The 14,707-nt window shown below is 43.3% G+C and overlaps 2 protein-coding genes across 2 annotated transcripts; both read right to left on the reverse strand.

The window, feature by feature from the left end:
* Positions 1 to 7,870: 7,870 nt before the first annotated feature.
* On the reverse strand, positions 7,871 to 13,184 carry LOC6590760. The gene is made up of 2 exons (XM_002016116.2): positions 10,072 to 13,184; positions 7,871 to 10,018 (listed from the first exon to the last, which is right to left on the reverse strand). Exons 1-2 carry the CDS (start codon positions 13,009 to 13,011, stop codon positions 8,798 to 8,800), a joined length of 4,161 nt encoding a protein of 1,386 aa, XP_002016152.1. The 5' UTR covers positions 13,012 to 13,184; the 3' UTR covers positions 7,871 to 8,797.
* A 133-nt stretch (positions 13,185 to 13,317) lies between these two features.
* Positions 13,318 to 14,675, reverse strand: LOC6590292. Its single transcript, XM_002016117.2, is given in 2 exon segments — positions 13,318 to 14,515; positions 14,578 to 14,675. Coding segments are annotated over 2 exon segments (1,062 nt in total). The 5' UTR covers positions 14,614 to 14,675; the 3' UTR covers positions 13,318 to 13,489.
* Between the last annotated feature and the right edge of the window lie 32 nt (positions 14,676 to 14,707).

The raw sequence follows: 14,707 nt of genomic DNA on the forward strand, positions 1-14,707 counted from the left end.
GAGACACTGCATGTTTTTAAAAGATTTTACCAAAAGATTCTCAAATGAGACACTGCATGTTTTTAAAAGATTTTACCAAAATATTCTCAAATGAGACACTGCATGGTTTTAAACGATTTTATCAAAAGATTCTTCATAGAGACACTGCATGTTTTTAAAAGATTTTACCAAAAGATTCTCAAATGAGACACTGCATGTTTTTAAAAGATTTTACCAAAAGATTCTCAAATGAGACACTGCATGGTTTTAAACGATTTTATCAAAAGATTCTTCATAGAGACACTGCATGTTTTTAAAAGATTTTACCAAAAGATTCTCAAATGAGACACTGCATGTTTTTGAACGATTTTATCCAAAGATTCCATGTTTCTAAACGATGTTATCAAAAGATTCTCCAATGAGACACTGCATGTTTTTAAACGATTTTATCAAAAGATTCTCCAATGAGACACTGCAGGTTTTAAACGATTTTATTAAAAGATTCTCCAATGAGACACTGCATGTTTTTAAACGATTTTATCAAAAGATTCTTCATTGAGACACTGCATGTTTTTAAAAGATTTTACCAAAAGATTCTCAAATGAGACACTGCATGTTTTTAAAAGATTTTACCAAAATATTCTCAAATGAGACACTGCATGGTTTTAAACGATTTTATCAAAAGATTCTTCATAGAGACACTGCATGTTTTTAAAAGATTTTACCAAAAGATTCTCAAATGAGACACTGCATGTTTTTAAAAGATTTTACCAAAAGATTCTCAAATGAGACACTGCATGGTTTTAAACGATTTTATCAAAAGATTCTTCATAGAGACACTGCATGTTTTTAAAAGATTTTACCAAAAGATTCTCAAATGAGACACTGCATGTTTTTGAACGATTTTATCCAAAGATTCCATGTTTCTAAACGATGTTATCAAAAGATTCTCCAATGAGACACTGCATGTTTTTAAACGATTTTATCAAAAGATTCTCCAATGAGACACTGCAGGTTTTAAACGATTTTATTAAAAGATTCTCCAATGAGACACTGCATGTTTTTAAACGATTTTATCAAAAGATTCTTCATTGAGACACTGCATGTTTTTAAAAGATTTTACCAAAAGATTCTCAAATGAGACACTGCATGTTTTTAAAAGATTTTACCAAAATATTCTCAAATGAGAAACTGCATGGTTTTAAACGATTTTATCAAAAGATTCTTCATAGAGACACTGCATGTTTTTAAAAGATTTTACCAAAAGATTCTCAAATGAGACACTGCATGTTTTTAAAAGATTTTACCAAAAGATTCTCAAATGAGACACTGCATGGTTTTAAACGATTTTATCAAAAGATTCTTCATAGAGACACTGCATGTTTTTAAAAGATTTTACCAAAAGATTCTCAAATGAGACACTGCATGTTTTTGAACGATTTTATCCAAAGATTCCATGTTTCTAAACGATGTTATCAAAAGATTCTCCAATGAGACACTGCATGTTTTTAAACGATTTTATCAAAAGATTCTCCAATGAGACACTGCAGGTTTTAAACGATGTTATCAAAAGATTCTCCAATGAGACACTGCATGTTTTTAAAGGATTTTATCCAAACATTCTCCGTTGAGACACTGCATGTGTAGTGTTTGGAGTATTGAAATTGCCAATCGATTAACAATCAACCACAAATGGTATCCGCTGGATACAGGAGAAATTGTATCCGCTGGATACAGGAGAAATTGTATCCGCTGGATACAGGAGATATTGTATCCGCTGGATACAGGAGATTTTGTATCCGCTGGATACAGGAGAAATTGTATCCGCTGGATACTGGAGATATTGTATCCGCTGGATACTGGAGATATTGTATCCGCTGGATACTGGAGATATTTTATCCGCTGGATACAGCAGAAATTGTATCCGCTGGACACAGGAGTTTGTGATAGAAGCCCTCCCTACGCGATTCTCAAATGTGGCCCTCTCATAATGATTTTATTTGTAGAATTTGTAGTAGTAGATGCATGTGTAGTGTTTGGAGTATTGAAATTGCCAATCGATTAACAATCAACCACAAATGGTATCCGCTGGATACAGCAGAAATTGTATCCGCTGGATACAGGAGAAATTGTATCCGCTGGATACAGGAGATATTGTATCCGCTGGATACAGGAGATTTTGTATCCGCTGGATACAGGAGAAATTGTATCCGCTGGATACTGGAGATATTGTATCCGCTGGATACTGGAGATATTTTATCCGCTGGATACAGCAGAAATTGTATCCGCTGGACACAGGAGTTTGTGATAGAAGCCCTCCCTACGCGATTCTCAAATGTGGCCCTCTCATAATGATTTTATTTGTAGAATTTGTAGTAGTAGATGCATGTGTAGTGTTTGGAGTATTGAAATTGCCAATCGATCCACAATCAACCACAAATGGTATCCGCTGGATACTGGAGATATTGTATCCGCTGGATACAGCAGAAATTGTATCCGCTGGACACAGGAGTTTGTGATAGAAGCCATCCCTACGCGATTCTCAAATGTGGCCCTCTCATAATGATTTTATTTGTAGAATTTGTAGTAGTAGATGCATGTGTACTGTTTGGAGTATTGTATTCTCAAATGAGACACTGCATGTTTTTAAACGATTTTATCAAAAGATTCTCCAATGAGACACTGCAGGTTTTAAACGATGTTATCAAAAGATTCTCCATTGACACACTGCATGTTTTTGAACGATTTTATCAAAAGATTCTCCATTGACACACTGCATGTTTTTGAACGATTTTATCAAAAGATTCTCCATTGACACACTGCATGTTTTTGAACGATTTTATCAAAAGATTCTCCAATGAGACACTGCATGTTTTTAAACGATTTTATCAAAAGATTCTCCAATGAGACACTGCAGGTTTTAAACGATGTTATCAAAAGATTCTCCAATGAGACACTGCAGGTTTTAAACGATGTTATCAAAAGATTCTCCAATGAGACACTGCATGTTTTTAAAGGATTTTATCCAAACATTCTCCGTTGAGACACTGCATGTGTAGTGTTTGGAGTATTGAAATTGCCAATCGATTAACAATCAACCACAAATGGTATCCGCTGGATACAGCAGAAATTGTATCCGCTGGATACAGGAGAAATTGTATCCGCTGGATACAGGAGATATTGTATCCGCTGGATACAGGAGATTTTGTATCCGCTGGATACAGGAGAAATTGTATCCGCTGGATACTGGAGATATTGTATCCGCTGGATACTGGAGATATTTTATCCGCTGGATACAGCAGAAATTGTATCCGCTGGACACAGGAGTTTGTGATAGAAGCCCTCCCTACGCGATTCTCAAATGTGGCCCTCTCATAATGATTTTATTTGTAGAATTTGTAGTAGTAGATGCATGTGTAGTGTTTGGAGTATTGAAATTGCCAATCGATCCACAATCAACCACAAATGGTATCCGCTGGATACTGGAGATATTGTATCCGCTGGATACAGCAGAAATTGTATCCGCTGGACACAGGAGTTTGTGATAGAAGCCATCCCTACGCGATTCTCAAATGTGGCCCTCTCATAATGATTTTATTTGTAGAATTTGTAGTAGTAGATGCATGTGTACTGTTTGGAGTATTGTATTCTCAAATGAGACACTGCATGTTTTTGAACGATTTTATCCAAAGATTCTCCATTGAGACACTGCATGTTTTTAAACGAATTTATTAAAAGATTCTCCATTGAGACACTGCATGTTTTTGAACGATTTTATCAAAAGATTCTCCATTGACACACTGCATGTTTTTGAACGATTTTATCAAAAGATTCTCCATTGACACACTGCATGTTTTTGAACGATTTTATCAAAAGATTCTCCAATGAGACACTGCATGTTTTTAAACGATTTTATCAAAAGATTCTCCAATGAGACACTGCAGGTTTTAAACGATGTTATCAAAAGATTCTCCAATGAGACACTGCATGTTTTTAAAGGATTTTATCCAAACATTCTCCGTTGAAACACTGCATGTGTAGTGTTTGGAGTATTGAAATGGCCAATCGATCCACAATCAACCACAAATGGTATCCGCTGGATACAGGAGATGCTGTACCCTCTGGATACTGGAGATATTGTATCCGCTGGATACAGGAGTTTGTGATGGAAGCCCTCCTTACGCGATTCTCAAATGTGGCCCTCTCATAATGATTTTATTTGTAGAATTTGTAGTAGTAGATGCATGTGTACTGTTTGGAGTATTGTATTCTCAAATGAGACACTGCATGTTTTTAAACGATTTTATCAAAAGATTCTCCAATGAGACACTGCAGGTTTTAAACGATGTTATCAAAAGATTCTCCAATGAGACACTGCATGTTTTTAAACGATTTTATTAAAAGATTCTCCAATGAGACACTGCAGGTTTTAAACGATGTTATCAAAAGATTCTCCAATGAGACACTGCATGTTTTTAAAGGATTTTATCCAAACATTCTCCGTTGAGACACTGCATGTGTAGTGTTTGGAGTATTGAAATGGCCAATCGATCCACAATCAACCACAAATGGTATCCGCTGGATACTGGAGATATTGTATCCGCTGGATACTGGAGATATTGTATCCGCTGGATACTGGAGATATTTTATCCGCTGGATACAGCAGAAATTGTATCCGCTGGACACAGGAGTTTGTGATAGAAGCCCTCCCTACGCGATTCTCAAATGTGGCCCTCTCATAATGATTTTATTTGTAGAATTTGTAGTAGTAGATGCATGTGTAGTGTTTGGAGTATTGAAATTGCCAATCGATCCAAAATCAACCACAAATGGTATCCGCTGGATACTGGAGATATTGTATCCGCTGGATACTGGAGATTTTGTATCCGCTGGATACAGGAGATATTGTATCCGCTGGATACAGGAGATTTTGTATCCGCTGGATACAGGAGAAATTGTATCCGCTGGATACTGGAGATATTGTATCCGCTGGATACAGGAGAAATTGTATCCGCTGGATACTGGAGATTTTGTATCCGCTGGATACAGGAGAAATTGTATCCGCTGGATACTGGAGATTTTGTATCCGCTGGATACAGGAGAAATTGTATCCGCTGGATACTGGAGATATTGTATCCGCTGGATACAGGAGAAATTGTATACGCTGGACACAGGAGTTTGTGATAGAAGCCATCCCTACGCGATTCTCAAATGTGGCCCTCTCATATTGATTTTATTTGTAGTAGTAGATGCATGTGTAGTGTTTGGAGTATTGAAATTGCCAATCGATCCAAAATCAACCACAAATGGTATCCGCTGGATACTGGAGATATTGTATCCGCTGGATACAGGAGAAATTGTATACGCTGGACACAGGAGTTTGTGATAGAAGCCATCCCTACGCGATTCTCAAATGTGGCCCTCTCATATTGATTTTATTTGTAGTAGTAGATGCATGTGTAGTGTTTGGAGTATTGAAATTGCCAATCGATCCAAAATCAACCACAAATGGTATCCGCTGGATACTGGAGATATTGTATCCGCTGGATACAGGAGAAATTGTATCCGCTGGATACAGGAGATATTGTATCCGCTGGATACAGGAGATTTTGTATCCGCTGGATACAGGAGAAATTGTATCCGCTGGATACTGGAGATATTGTATCCGCTGGATACTGGAGATATTTTATCCGCTGGATACAGCAGAAATTGTATCCGCTGGACACAGGAGTTTGTGATAGAAGCCCTCCCTACGCGATTCTCAAATGTGGCCCTCTCATAATGATTTTATTTGTAGAATTTGTAGTAGTAGATGCATGTGTAGTGTTTGGAGTATTGAAATTGCCAATCGATCCAAAATCAACCACAAATGGTATCCGCTGGATACTGGAGATATTGTATCCGCTGGATACAGCAGAAATTGTATCCGCTGGACACAGGAATTTGTGATAGAAGCCATCCCTACGCGATTCTCAAATGTGGCCCTCTCATAATGATTTTATTTGTAGAATTTGTAGTAGTAGATGCATGTGTACTGTTTGGAGTATTGAAATTGCCAATCGATCCAAAATCAACCACAAATGGTATCCGCTGGATACTGGAGATATTGTATCCGCTGGATACTGGAGATTTTGTATCCGCTGGATACAGGAGATATTGTATCCGCTGGATACAGGAGATTTTGTATCCGCTGGATACAGGAGAAATTGTATCCGCTGGATACTGGAGATATTGTATCCGCTGGATACAGGAGAAATTGTATCCGCTGGATACTGGAGATTTTGTATCCGCTGGATACAGGAGAAATTGTATCCGCTGGATACTGGAGATATTGTATCCGCTGGATACAGCAGAAATTGTATCCGCTGGATACTGGAGATATTGTATCCGCTGGATACTGGAGATATTGTATCCGCTGGATACTGGAGATATTGTATCCGCTGGATACAGCAGAAATTGTATCCGCTGGACACAGGAGTTTGTGATAGAAGCCCTCCCTACGCGATTCTCAAATGTGGCCCTCTCATAATGATTTTATTTGTAGAATTTGTAGTAGTAGATGCATGTGTAGTGTTTGGAGTATTGAAATTGCCAATCGATCCAAAATCAACCACAAATGGTATCCGCTGGATACTGGAGATATTGTATCCGCTGGATACTGGAGATATTGTATCCGCTGGATACAGGAACTGAAATGGAAGCCCCCCCTAGGCGATTCTCAAATAACTCTCGAAATAAGGTAAGAAATTGTAGTAGTAAAAGTGTACAATTAAATCGTGTGCTTCGAGAAGTGAGCGTGCGCTCGTTCTCTGTGATCCCATTTAAATCAAAATATAAATGAAACACATTAATAATAAAATGAATAATAAATCAATTGAAACAAAAATAAATAAAAATACAAAAATTAAAATAAATAAATAATAATACAAATAAATATATAATAAAATAAAAATAAATAAATGAATTTTAAATAAATATTAAATAATTGTTTAAAATGTAAATTATGTAAAAATTGAAATAACATGTGAAACAACCCAACACCCACCCACCCAAAGGCACAAAAGTGTTCCAACGAAGCTTGAAATGTAAGCAAATGGCAATCTAAATGGAAGTCAAGTGAAAAGTGCATTCTGTGAGTGAAAGTGCGAGCGAGTAAAAATAATGTTGAAAGGACTGGCAAGGAATACGAGGCGACACGAAGTTATTATTTATTTTTTTTAATGTTTTTGTGTTTGTGTGTGACTACCAGCTACCAACAACAAACTACAAAAACATATTACAACAAAAAACTACAACAACAAACTACAACAGCGCAATAAAAGGAAACAGAAAGTAATGTTTCACAATTTACTAATGGGAACAGGCGAGTGTTTCAATTTTGATTTACTCTGTTTACTGCTTTTTTCTTCCTATTTAATTTTATTATTATATTTATATATTTCTTCACTTTTTGTATTTTCTCTCGTATTTCCTCGTTTGACTCCTTTTCCATTAAATGTGTTGTTTTTTTTTTTTTAATATAATATATTGAATTGAATATAATTGTTTTTAGGTCTTCAATTATACTGAAAACATCTTGGGCGTACCGTGGAACGCATATTCTGTACAATTCTCAAAAGTTTCACATTCATATGCTGCGGGGGCTCTTTTAAGCTTTACTCGTAGTACTCAGTATTTTATCAAACGTATTGCTTCATGTACATGCTCTGAATACGTTCACCGTTCCCTCACCGCAGTAAACAGTTCAACCCAAGTCCATAGGTCCGCCAGAAACAAATAGCAGTCTTTTCGATAGTACACATTCGTTTCTTATGAAATTCTAGATTTCCCTTAGAATTTCAAAGATGGAAATAAAACAAGTTTTGTATTTTTTTACACATTTAAAGATACATTTAAAATGTTTCTAGGGTTTATTTGACTAGTTCCATTGCATAAACATTAATACAAGATTCATTTACGGTTTGGTTTTACACTATCCACGTTTTTCAAATTGTTTTTTTTTCTTTTGTATCTCTTTGATCAACTCTACGCGCGATTCGATGGATGATGGTGGGTGGAGGGTGGACGGGGGGCCCCCAACCCGACGGTAGAACTAGCAGTTTGGGTTTGAAGAAATTTGGTGTTTAGTCAGAAGGCCCCTGGGATGGGGCCAACTTGAAAAAGGTGTGAGCTTTCTTCGCCCCCAAACATGGGTAGCCAGCTCACAGTTGGATCCGGGGCCGCCGCGCACACGTCGTCGAGCTCTGTAAAGTTTTGGGGAAGGGGAAGGGCAAAGGGAGGGAGGGGGTCTACGATAAGGTAAGGACAAAGGTATGGGTGAGGGTAATATAATAATTGGTAATTAACTTTAGTTTAGTTTTTTAAGCATAGTTTACACGAAAAGTGGGTTTGGAAACATTTACACTTATGTACATACATACATGCATACACATTTAACTGACACATACATCCGAACACTTAATAAACATTTATATATGTATATATGTAGAATATGTGGTAATAGTAATATTTAGCAAACATTCCAGGACACCTCCACTACACGGAGTATGCCCCAGCACTATGTAAGTGTGTGTGTTTCGAGACTCTTTTAGCCATGGTTTGTCGTCTTCTTGTTTGATATTCTTTTTCGATTGGTTGTGTTCTTCATTACATTAAAATAAGGGTCACAAAATATTGTTTTACAAATAGTAAATTGGTGTTTTTTCTTCTTTTCCTTTTCCTGTTTCTTCTTCTGTATTGCGTATCCTCATATTCATATTTAGTCCATATCGTAGTCGTCAACATGGGGGGTGTACTGTAATTGTAATTATTTTGAATCCTAGAACCGCCTCAAGGCCAGGGTTCGCTTCAGGTAGAGACAAATGGCCCGGTGTATCAGCTCATACTGCTCGGAGTTCTGGACCATGCCGCCGCGCTGCAAGCGTAGATTGCACACAATGCCCAGCACGTCCACAAAGATGTCTGGCATCTTGGGTAGCTTGTCGAAGGTGGGCGGCTCCTGGTGGTCAATTATCTGCCGTATATGCCGTATGGTGTTGCATGTGAAGCTGCTGTCGCTGTCGTCGTGATTCGCCTCCGAGTTGCAGTCAAAGTCTGCCACATACAGAGCTTTGGTCAGCATTCCGGTGAGAGAGTAGGCCAGCGACTGACGCACCTGCCGCACGGCATTCAATATGGCCGTGAAGCAGCCGGTCCGCCCGATGCCAGCCGAGCAGTGGATAACGGGCAAGGGCTGCACGGCATTGAAAATGTCCTGCTTATAGATGTCCAGACGCTGGGCCGTCAGATGGGCATTGCGCACGCTTCGACTCTCGTCGTAGTTGTCAAACTCCGATTCGCATTTGCCCAGATTCAGGACATGCAGACAAGTGTCCAGCAACGTATTGATGTCTCGCGGCGAGTGGTGATCGGGCCAATCCGGATACCAGTAGTGATAGCAGCAGATCTTTTGCAGGTGATAGCTCGCCGTCTGCGGCACATGGATGCAGTAGAGTAGCACAAACTTTCGCACCGAGTACCCGTTTCGTCGCACAATACCCACGTTCTTCACCAGAAAAAAGTTGCTCTGGGCTGGCAGACTCTCCAGCAGTTCGCTGTCCAGCGTCACCTTCAGCGACTCGACGCCAATGTGCTGATAGCTCAGATCCTCGAGCTCATTAACTCGCGGCGGCGGTGCCACTGCAGTGTCCGGCACAGACATGGGCACCAGGTGCTGGTCAAAGTATTCCCGGGCAGCCGTACTCAGACAGAACACCTCGCACTTGGCGGCCACAGCGAATATCTCATTGAGGTCGATGGGAAAGTAAATGGCGCACTTCTGCCGATTCGCCTCCGTAAAGTTGGTGAGCATGACGATCTTCTGAAAGTACTGCTGCAATATCTGCGACCTTTCCATGTGCGGACTGCTGCTGCTGCCCCCGTCTACGCAGCGGCGGATGTAGCGCTGCGTGTTCTGGTAGATCATCAGCCAGAACTCGAAGATGGTGTTGGGCAGCGGACCTTGGGTGGCCACATAGCACTTGGACACGTAGTCGGGTCCCTGCAAGAACAAAATTAGAATCATTCGGATACTTATAGGAAGATGGGACTCACCTTGATATAATTGGCATTGATGTAGGGCGCATCCTCGTTGGCGGACACATAGAGGGCTTTCTCCAGCTCTTGCGCCTGCTCCTCCAGGCTGATGAGCTCGCTGGCCTCTGGCTCGAGCAGCACACGGGAATGCTCGTTGGGCAGAATCGTCTTGTAGCGATTCTTCGTCTGGGACCCAAACACCATGGGCTTCTCCTGATGGTTGAGCGGCAGATCCCAGAACTCCTTGTGTAGATCGCAGAAGATGCGCTTCTGCTCGGCCTCCTCCAGCTGTGGCATCGACTGCACAATCCGCTGAACCACCGCCTGATAGCAGGCAATCAGCTCGCTATCCTCCGAGCTGGGCGGCAACTGATTCGTGGGTGTCTCCATCTCAGCATCGCGGCCATTCGAGCCCAAAACCGGCGGCTGTTCAATGATGTTCTTGCTGGTCTTGTAGCTGTGATCGAAAACGTGATTGAGGCGGATCAGATCGAACTGGTTCAGTGGATTGGAGGCACTCTGCAGCATCTGGATGCTGGCCAAATAGATCTTGAACTCCTCGCTGGTCGTCTGCGGCGAGAGGGGCCGTGTCATGATGTTGCGCACCGTAGCACCGGCGCAGGTGCAGGCAATGCTCTGCTCGGTACTGGCCGGACCTCCCTGTACCGGATTGGGCTGCAGGTCAGAAGCAGATCCGAAGCACACCTGGCCAAAGAACTGGTTGTTCTGTTTATTGTTGCTGTTCAGATTCTCGGTGCTGAAGAATTTCCGCTGGTGCGGGGCCTGGCTGGAGGCGGCACAGCTGCAGACTGTGACCTTGGGCTGGCCACACACATCCGGAACGGGCAGTTCGCCGCCACACCCCACCCCCAGAATGCTGCCCATATTGAGGGTGAGACTCTGATTGGATCCGCGCCGCTCCAGCAGACCGCGTTTGGGTGTCGGCACATTCGATCCCGATCCCGAGCCCGTCGAATTGGTTCGCATGCTCAATCTGTTGTACTTCTCGGCATTCAGCATCGCCTGCTGCTGTTGCTGTAGGTCTCCGCACGAGGTGGTGGTGTGTCCCTTCAGTGTGATGCTGTGAGTGGATCCCCGCCTGCGGAATAAGCCCTGACGATTGCCCTGGCTGCTGGCAAGATGTTGGGGTGTCTGCTGCTGACTGGTGCCTGCCAGTTGAGTGGCTCCGCTGCCTGTGCCCCCGCCAGCATCCAGGTTGCAGCTGGACTTGGAGTTGAGTATGGATCCGAGGCTGTAGTTGGACAGGCTGAGGCCGCTGTTCATCAGGTTGCCGCACGAGCTGTGCAGATTGAGAGTGAGACTGTGGTTAGATCCACGTCGCTGCAGGAGATTCATCGATGAGGTGGACACCGTCGTCTTGGCCTGAAGATTGGGCATAGGCAGGTCCATGGACTTCTGTTTGAAGGGCGACTCCTTGGAGGAGGAGCCGCCGCCGCCGCCAGATGAGAACTCTACCAGGGTGAGGCATTCGGGCAAGGTCTTCAGATTGGTGCTGGACGAGTGCAGCAGCTGGTTATGCTTGTGGGCACTGCGCGGCGCCAAAGTGGCGCCCAGGCCGAACTTTGAGCTGCTGTCCACGCTGCAGGCGGACTTCAGCTCGGCGGCGCTGCGCTGCGGGGAGTCACTAAGGCTCATTTCCGAGTCCAGCGAGCTCTGAGCCGTGCTACTGCTGCCATGATATGGATTCTGCTTGCGGTGGTACATCAGCCAGTTGGGATTATCGATGCCGGGCGACTTTCGGCGCGCAGTGCGACGGACATTGTGACTGTCGAGACGAGAGAGCGATGTCGAGTGTATGCTGGCGGAGGAGGTGGGCTGCTGCAGATGGTGGATGTGGATGCCACCGGCCAAGGGTTTGTTCTGGTTGTCCATCATGTCCTCGCAGCTGCCATGAGATTCGGTTATGTTGTGCACCACAATCGACAGCTCCGTCTCGTTGGCCGCCGAGTCCAGGGAGCGGGCTTTCTCCTTGGTGCTCTTGATGGTGGGCGTCTTTGGTTTGGGCAGCGGCGATACCTGTCCACCGGAGTGTTTGATGGGCACATCTGTGATGCGAATGGTGAGATTGTTCTTGTTCTTGCGATTCTTCCGGCCTTCGGCTCTCTGCTGATCTTGCGGCTCTACACGCGCCAGCTCGGCGGCCAGTGATTCCTTGCCCCTGAAACGCAACCCTTGGGCCGCTTCCTCAATATGTACTGCATCGATTGGAGCCTCCTGGACGACATGATGATCGATCTCGGGGAAGCGAAAGAAGTTCCCGCTCTTGTAGCCAGCCGAATTGATGATGTTCAAGGGAGAGCCGTGGCCGGACAGATTCAGATTGTTAATGGACGACAGAAACTTTGGTGAATAGGTGAGACGGCTCGCCTCAAGGCCGCCGGGCGTCGAGGAGGATTCATCTCTAAATATAATTGTGGGTGAGTTGTGCTCGCTCTTGGACAGATACAGACTATTCTCTAGATCGTCGCCGGACTTTGGAATTGTGTTCTCCTTGTCGGTGGTGCCTCCTCCCCTGCCCCTCTGCTCCTCTGTGGTGCTAGCAATGTGCGGTGAGCAGGATCGTCGATCGTATAGGGAGAAACGCTTGAACTTTCGATTCAATGTCGGTGACTGCGTGACGTGGTGGGGTGGATTCGGGTGGGCGATGGTGAACTGCTTGGCCGTATAGGGGCGTGCGGAATCCTCTATATCGTGGTCGAGTGCCTCTGCGGGTAGTGTGGTGGCGGTGGCTGTGCCGACGACACCCCCTGGCGATTGCGTTGCTGTTTCGGTTGTGGGCGATGGGAACTCAAAGGAGGTTTGCAGAAATTCCATGGGTGTGTAGTACGGTGTGCTCTTGTTGCTCTCCACATCCTCGACATCAATTGTGGTCGGGTAGGGGGTCGGGGGGTACTCAATTGATGCATTTTCCTTGTTGTTGTTTTTTAACTTGTCCATTATACACACACACACACATACGCAAGTGCAAAAGCAAGGCGCACAAAGCGCGTTCGCTTCGCCCGGTAAGTGATTCGATCCTCCTCACTCAATAAACATGTTTGCCTGCACAAATTATGCACTTTGTTCGGTTAAATCTAAATCGCCATCATATGAAAATCATTTTTCACAACAACAACATTTTCACAACATTTTCTCGAGAAAATTGAGATGGCCGTCCTTCGATAGAATGCGCGATGGCAGTTCGCTAGTGGTGGCAGTTCTTCGATAAGAGAATTCCCCGAAAATTAAACTATCGACATGAAATTTAACTATCGATAAGCAATGAAATTTTAATGACACTTTAAATACGATATCTATCGAAAATATACCGAATTAATGCTAAATACAGTTTTACTCGTGGCCGTTAATTTGAAAATTTGAAAAGTGTCAACTTTGAACATATTAAAAGATGTGTTTTAGTCTTCTCTGGCTTTGTTTAGCATATCACAACATCACCATTCAACCACATACGTTGCTTGGCCTTAGTCTTTTCCAAAAAGGCGGCTGCGTTTAGTTCCGGCCGTTATAATTTTTTTTCGTCTAGCTGGTAATTATAGCGCTCACATTTAGATGGCTTTTGGGACCGCGGCCGTTTAATCCAGAAAGAATCCGAGCACTGAGTGGCTAAAATCTGTTGCAGTTTACGAAGGTGATATCTGAGATAACTTTCGCTATCGGAGAACTCTGGAGTATTCGTCTTTATATTTGGAGCTGGATTGGATTCCAATGTAGCTTCAGACTCAGTACTTTCTATGGAAACGCCTAGGAATTGCAGATTCTTCTCATTTAAGTTTGTTTCTGTCGACGAAGATTTAGTTCGGACATCTTGGAGCTCATTCGGAGCGTCATTCTGTGGCTCCTGCAGCTCATTCTGAGTGGCATTCTTTGGCTCCTGGAACTCATCTTGGGGATTAAGGGGCTTCTGTGGCAATTTCTGATGTTTCTTCAAAATCTTTGACATTTTGTGGACCTCTTCATCAATGGTTTTGTCCTTTGCATATAAAATGACAAGATGCGGCTTGGGCTCCTCTACGTCGAATATCGTGAACTTTGGATCGACCGTTGACCTCCTATTGGCGGCCTTGTGTGATTTTTGCTGCTTCTTAACACGTGGCGGTATGACAATATTCATATTCTGAAATTGTTTGGGCTCAATGACATTGGCGACGACCGCCGCATAGCTGATAGCACCGTCGCCACCTGGCATAGGACGCGCACTGGCCAGACCCATGTACGCGCCCAGGGGCTTCTGACGCACGGGAAGGATCTGGCCGAGATCCTTGCTGCCGACTGAATGTCCATCAGAGCCTTCGGTGATCTTGTGGCGTATGGGCCTCCCCCCGTTGTGCTTGGGGAGGGGCGGCGGTGGCAACGGCCACTCTGACCAACTCAATTTGGAAGCCACTGGCTTTGTCTGGCGCCCCATCGCATTGTTTCCCGCCGGCCCTGGCGCGATCTTGCCCTGTACGAAGATGTTCTGATTAAGTAATTTTTACGACAAACAAAAAAAATCAAGAAACTTACTTTTGTTTTGATATTCTGTGCGCTCTTTGCTGGCATTTTATTTTTGTGTGATTTAAAATAAATTTCAGTTCCGTGTTGCCTGTATTCAGATCTGAATATTATAGTAATACAAATCGAGGTGAGGTGACAA

The sequence above is a fragment of the Drosophila persimilis genome, unplaced genomic scaffold (assembly GCF_003286085.1).
Source record: "Drosophila persimilis strain 14011-0111.01,24,50 unplaced genomic scaffold, DperRS2 tig00000002-arrow-pilon, whole genome shotgun sequence".
NCBI lineage: Eukaryota > Metazoa > Arthropoda > Insecta > Diptera > Drosophilidae > Drosophila > Drosophila persimilis.